Source organism: Nelumbo nucifera, chromosome 3 (assembly GCF_055504915.1).
Source record: "Nelumbo nucifera cultivar China Antique chromosome 3, China Antique-T2T, whole genome shotgun sequence".
In the NCBI taxonomy this organism is placed as follows: Eukaryota; Viridiplantae; Streptophyta; class Magnoliopsida; order Proteales; family Nelumbonaceae; genus Nelumbo; species Nelumbo nucifera.
In genome coordinates this window covers 32,814,976-32,821,773 of record NC_142651.1, presented here as the reverse complement: position 1 = coordinate 32,821,773, position 6,798 = coordinate 32,814,976, and the positions used below count along the sequence as shown (strand labels likewise).

General features: G+C 36.8%; 1 protein-coding gene across 3 annotated transcripts; it reads left to right on the top strand.

Annotated features, from left to right (window-relative positions):
• Nucleotides 1-657: 657 nt before the first annotated feature.
• On the top strand, nt 658-6,340 carry LOC104591826 (uncharacterized). Of its 3 annotated transcripts, XM_088900614.1 has the most exons (7): nt 658-796; nt 1,743-1,914; nt 2,144-2,242; nt 2,365-3,269; nt 3,395-3,500; nt 4,740-4,945; nt 5,773-6,340. In XM_088900614.1, the coding sequence occupies exons 4-7, from the start codon at nt 2,518-2,520 to the stop codon at nt 6,038-6,040; spliced, it is 1,332 nt and encodes a 443-aa protein (XP_088756740.1). In that variant the 5' UTR covers nt 658-796; nt 1,743-1,914; nt 2,144-2,242; nt 2,365-2,517; the 3' UTR covers nt 6,041-6,340. The 3 variants fall into 3 exon arrangements, with proteins under 3 accessions (XP_088756740.1, XP_010249181.1, XP_010249189.1); XM_010250879.3 differs by lacking the exon at nt 2,144-2,242; XM_010250887.3 differs by lacking the exon at nt 2,144-2,242 and having other exon boundaries at nt 2,362-3,269.
• The last annotated feature ends 458 nt before the right edge of the window (nt 6,341-6,798 follow it).

Genomic DNA, 6,798 nt, shown 5'->3' with positions numbered 1-6,798 from the left:
CATTTGATAAGACACATATGCCCTTCGAGTGTCATCTAATTTTCTTTAGCAATCATCCAAACATTGATAAAAAATGAATAAATAGATGCACTCCACCTCAGAATTCTGAATTCTACTATAAACCTAAAACAATTCAAAATTTTAAATACCTTTACCTAAATACCAATACCTGTTAGTGTATTGGCTTCAATTCCGAGCTAGAACCTACCCCAACTATATGATGGAGTTGAGATTTGTGGGGGTGGACTGAACAGTAAAAACCCCATAAAAAATGAAAAGTCACAAATCTTTGCCTCTCCTATTCAAAAAAGTTGAAGTTATGTCTTAATGGCCATTTGGGTGACTCTTTTTTTTGAATAAATAAGACAAGAATTTGAGACTATTCATTTTTTTTTAATGTTTGGATAAAGAGAATTATATGACAGTTGAAAGACATTTGTATATTTTCAAATGTCACCTAACGGATTGATTAACGATAAGTACTTAGATTAAAAATTCGGACACATTATTGCATTTTAATGTTAAGGGCCAAATGACACTAAACCCAAAATACAAGGTATTAATCGAGAATTTTTCCCTTAAAAAATTCCCCATCACAAGTTTCGTAACGGAAACGGGACGCGCGAGTTTGGGGGAAGAGGACGACCTCCTGCTTCGAATTCCAAAATCTATAAAAGAGTCTGGACCAGTCTGTTTAGGAGAAGAGGAGACCCTAATTTCCTTTCTCTCTGCCCCGATCAAAACCAAAGTTCCGGTTTCCCATGGCAGCCTCCGCTTCCATGTTCAGAATTTGAAGGTCAGATTTGTTTTGCTTTTATCTTTGTTCCTCAGATTTTCTTTCATCCAACATTTACATTTAACCAATAATCAGTAATCCTCATTTTCTTTAATTGTTCTTCCCATTCGTTTGGTAAAATTCTTTTTTCCCCCTGCCTGGTTTGGGGTTCAATCGCCTTTTTGTTTCCTCTCTCTCTCTCTCTTCGGCAATTCTCGCTTGATCTGGGTTCTGAAAGGAAATGCTGAGATATTTTTGGTTGGGACTTGGGACAATGGATACCTGTGGTTGCAATTCCGTTTCTGCATTTCTAATTTCCTTCCCAGGTTTTTTATGATTTAATTTTGGTATTGAAGCGTGATGAGCATAAAAGGAAACCTGTTCGATATCGGTTTTCTTTTTCCAGAAGCGAGAGAAAATAAATTTAGGCGTGTTTGTCTGCTTTTCTAGGGTTTCAATTGGCAGGAATTCGTAATTTCTCAAAATTTCCCATACTTATTCACGGAATCGGAAACCGTCCTGAGAACTGGTTCTGGTTATTAAGGGTAAACAAGTTCTCATCACGATTCTCTCTCTCTTCTAGAAAGTCGCGGGAGTGAGAGAGATTCGATGTTATCAAAGCGTATTCCTCGTTGTCTCCGACTATCCGTGTCGAAAGAGGAATAAGGGTACAATCGTCATTTTATATTGGTTTATATTCAGTTGCGATTTAATGGCTCCTATCGATTTGGGGAGTCTTTTGACTCTTTGCTTTAGCGGTTGGGAACTTGTACTGCCTTTTTTTGTGGAGACACGTATTCCTAAAATGACAAATTTACCCTTAATTACCGAACCAATTGAGCAAATTATTAGCGCTTTTGACATCTCAACTGTGCTGTTAACTGTTAATGTTAAGTGGTTAAATCTCTGACCTTTTGTTGTCAAATTTCTTATAATAATTTTATTTTATTTTTGTTTGTCACGGCAGGAACTCTGGGAGGGGAAGGGGGAGAGGAAGAAGGGCGCCTTCTGCCTCGTTTGTCCACACTATAAGAGATGACGGGCTGTCATACTTCATGACAGCCCGTTTATCTTGAAGCAACTACGAAACAGAAGCGATCCCTCTTCTCTTTATCATCACTGCATCGTCAGCTTAGCTGGTAAGCTAAAAGACAACGTTTTTTTTTGATAAATAACGTTGTTTTTGAATTCCGTTTTTTTGTTTGACTATGATATATATGTTTGCTTAATTCATGCTTTTTTGGAAGTTTCCTTCGTTAATTTATTTCGGGCGTGAAATCTTGATGGAAGTTTTGGTGTAGAATCTGGATGGCAACAGATGATGTGTTCAGCAAAAGCTTTTTATTTTATTCCTCTGATTATTTGTAGGTGTAAAAAAACGTGGGATTTTTGCTGTCCATTCAATCATGACAACTGTTTGACCTGTATTAGCCGCGTTTTGAATTAGTCGTTTGCTTCCTTACTCAGGCTAGTTCAATTGATGAAGTCCCATTTAACCATCTTTGTACCCTTAAGTATTTTTCTTCTTGTTGTTCGGTTGGATTTCAAAATTCTTAACAATCTCGTTTGCATTTGTTTGGTTCTAGCAGGTTATTCAGATTGAAGTTCTTTTTGGGTTGGTGGGTCATTGAGTTATTGGCGCATCTGGTGCGATCTACGTTGCAGTTAACCAATTGCAAACTTATTTTTTCTCTAATGAAGACTATTGGATATTGGTGCAAGACAATTTGATTGTTAACGATATGGGTTCCTTCTCTGGACTCCTTCAGCGACCTCTAGTGGCAGTTGCTGCTGCTGCCATAGCTTCCGTCTCTGCAGACATCTCTGACAAATTACGGCCTCCTAGATCATCAGATCCTACTTTATTTACAGAATTATCTAATACCAAATCTCCAAATTCAGTAAAGGAATCGGCACCATGGATATCTAACCTTTCTGTTTCTAAACTTACAAGCTTGTCATTTGCAACGAAGGTCCAGATTCCCCTACCTAACATTAATCATCCACTGCTTCATTCATGTCATTCTAGTACATGGGGTCTTCTGTCCAATTCACACTCTTCTTCTGTTTCTTCTGCTCCTGCCCTTCTTACGCTTTATCATTCTGCAAAATTGGCAAAAGCCCCCAAACCAATTAAATTTAAACATTTTACCCCTTCATTGCCTCCTGAGGTTCTGTACAGATGGCATTTACCAGAATCATATGATTTGCGGGATTCAGATTGTTCATCTTCAAAGTCTAGGACAGTGGTGGTTTTGCTTGGATGGTTGGGAGCAAAGCAGAAGCATCTGAAGAGATATGCAGATTGGTATACTTCAAGAGGATTCCATGCAATTACCTTCACTTTTCCCATGGCTGAGATCCTCAGTTATCAGGCTGGTGGGAAAGTTGAACAGGACATTGAATTGCTTGTGAACCATCTGGCTGATTGGTTAGAAGAAGAGCATGGGAAGAACCTGGTTTTCCACACTTTTAGCAATACCGGATGGTTAACGTTAGCCTCTCTCTCTCATAACGCACGCATACACACATTCTTACACTAATACAGAACCTCTGTTTAACTTGCTTTGTTTTAATCAAAACTTTTTAATTGGATGTTTTCTGTTGTATGTAATTTAGGTATGGAGTTATTCTTGAGAAGTTTCAGAAGCAAGATCCAGCCCTGATGGGAAGGATTAGAGGTTGTGTTGTCGATTCAGCTCCTGTTGCAGCCCCTGATCCACAGGTAAAGGAAATTTAGGCTCCATGAGATTTATTTTTAGCATGATGATTTAGACATTTGCTTTTTTCAGGTACTATCTTTAGATTTGGTTTGTGTGTGGATTTTTTTGTCCAGTATCCTGTAAATGCTCTTCTTTTCACAATGGATATGGCATTAAACAGAAAGAAATGGCAAAACTGGATTAGCCAACCCATGAATTTTGAATAAGGTTTGGATGATTGATGATGATATCCTGTAAATGCTCACAAAGAATTTTATACTCCTCAGATATGATTGTTTCTTTGATGCTTAGCTGATAAAAAAAGGGAAAAAAATTGTTTTGGTGCTTAGGATCAAAGTGCAAGGCATAATACTCTCTTTTAGGGGCATGCATGTCATACATTCATTAAAATGGGGTATCACAAGGCCAAACTTCCTATACAACTTTTTACTTTTTAAATTGCATATTTTCTCTCTATTGAGACAAACAGTTTATTCATTATATTTAATGCATCTATATCTAAAATTCTTTGATATTTTATTTTACATTAATAACTCTAATGGGTGATGAAAGGTTTTTTTCACAAATAAATAACTATAACATTTTTGTTACTGTCTGTTGAACTTGATTCTATAACTTCTATGGTCTTTTGATATAAAAGATGATGAGATGTTATTGCCTTTCAATTTGCAAATAAACGAAGACTTAAAACTTAATTAGGCACTTTCTGTGTCTAATTTTTAGTATTTCTTATTTGAAGGTTCAATGGTTTATGTATCTCTTTGTAAAACTGTATCTCTTATTATTATGAACTTATCCAAAACTTTCTCATTTTAATCCATGCTTCCAATGAGTTAACAAGTGAAGTCTCTTGATTCTTATGCCTGAGCCCTTGAAGCTTGTATTTCACATCTTTGTCTTTTGAAGCATTGGTTGAGAGTTGTAATTACACACCCAGAATTAATTTACTGGATAGTTTAGGAGATTCCTGGGTGACACCCCACCCAGTTTGTATAGCCTTTTATACCTTTTCTGGTTATTCCTTTTTTGAATTTCTATGGGAGTGTGATGTTATGGAAATTTGTCTGGGTAAATTTTCTTAAGTATAATTCCGTTTTATGCAATGTGCACAACACTCCGTAATCCATGTGTCTTCTGGAATAGTTTTGACTTACAAGTATTATTGGATGGGTTGTCATTCTTTTATTTTGGTCAGTAAAATATACTAAAAACATGTCATCCTTTCTGATTTCATTTTCTAGGTCTGGGCTTCAGGTTTCTCTGCTGCATTTTTGAAAAAGCAGAGCATTGCAACAAGAGGATTAAGTAGATCAAAAGAATCTGGTGCAGAGGCCTTAGTTGACACAAAAACTTCTATTGAAACCAAACCTGCTGCAACTGAAACAGCTTTGCTGACCGTTTTGGAGAAGTTCTTTAAAGTGGTTCTTAATCTTCCAACAGTTAACAGGTTAAGTGCCTTTTCCTAATTATCACTGGTTTTTAGGTTTAATCATAACTCAACTGATCCACTTCCACTCATATGTCCAACTTGTAACATACAGATGTTTACTATATTGTCTCTGGAAAATCGCTCTCCATGATTTGCATATAAAAACATGTTGAAATATTACCACGAGGAATATCGGCTTCAGTGCTCACAAGGCCGTGCTCACACTGTTTGCACAGCCTTTTACACCGTGCATTGGGAATATCTCCGTACTTGTATGTTTTTTTCATAGGGATATTCCCAATGCAAGGCTGCAAGGGACTGTGCGAACAGTGTGAGCACTGAAGCTGATTTCATCATGAGGTAGTTTTATTTTGGCAAATCTGTGATGATACCGGAAGAGCTTTGACCAATCAGCCCCCTCCCCCAGGTGAATTTGATGAATACCACCTGATTGGTTAACCACTTTTATGATATCGGTAGTTGACTATGTGAAGCACACCGAACCGTACAATCCTGTTCCTGTCTAAGAATAGTCATGTTGCATAGCTGTGCTTTTACCGGACCTATTATTACCAATACAGAATTACAGACAATTCCCTTTGCTTGAAATATAGATTAAACTGCTCTAGTGACTAGAAGGGTGTTTACCTGGGTTTATAAAACCCTGGAAAATAGCTGTTATTTGCATCTTTCAAGTGAATAAATCATAGCTCTTAACAAATAATTCTCTTCTCCAGCATTTAAAAAAATAGCTTACAAAATCCATAAATAAATCATGCTCTTGTTGCTTGATTTGCAACATTCTCTTCGTTTGCATTTGATTCTCTCATTTTGTTGAATTGCAGGAGGCTCTCTGATGTGATGGGTCTTCTCTCATCACAACAACCATCTTGTCCACAGTTATACATCTACAGCTCTGCAGATAGGGTCATTCCAGTAGAATCTGTGGAGTCTTTTATAGAGGAGCAGCGAAAGGCAGGGCATGAGGTCCGGGCCTGCAACTTTATCTCCACACCCCATGTTGACCACTTCAGAAATGACCCACATCTATATACTTCTCAGCTTACCAACTTCCTGGAGGACTGTGTGCTGACTTGTTGCAAAGATGCTTAAACTTGACCAACCACCTAGAATGTCTCTTATTATTTCTTTAGTTTCATACTTGTAACAGGTTATATACTCCTCTATTCTCAACTGTAAATTCAGTTTTGTTGAATTCTTTATAGAGGTAATTGAATTCAAGGGAAACAATAATCTTTCATTTGTTTTTTCTTAAGTTTTCCTTATCTTTTAATTTGAACCTGTGTACAGAGTACAAAGCAATGTATTAATATCTATGGAGAGGGATCTCAATACTGTATCATTAAACCGGGAAGCAAAACAATGGAATTAAAATTTCAACTCTTTATTGCATATAATTTTTGTGGTTTCTGCTGGATTTATTTAAGTAACAGACAATTGATGATGATGGTTATTTTTGTGATTGGATCTGCTGATCAAACTTAAGGAGTCCAAGGTGCCATTGAAGCATCATAATTGGTCTGTGCATCCATGCGGCTGCAGGATTCTAGTCAATACACATGGGAATGAAAGATTAATAAATATCTCCTTTGGGTTGTGTTTGGTACCATTGAAGTGTCAATTTGGCTGTTTAGCAATAAACATCAATGATCAACCGAAAAGGTTTCAGGTAGAAATAACAATGGTACTGAATACAACCTTGATGATTGTGTCAAGACGTTGAAGAACCTGAAATATGCAAACCAGTTCTGAAAGAAGATAAAATTTTGAATTCTTTTGTACTTTGACCTCTAAACTTGAAAACATTGAACTTCAAAATGTGTTTATATCCAGATCTAGCATCTAAATTC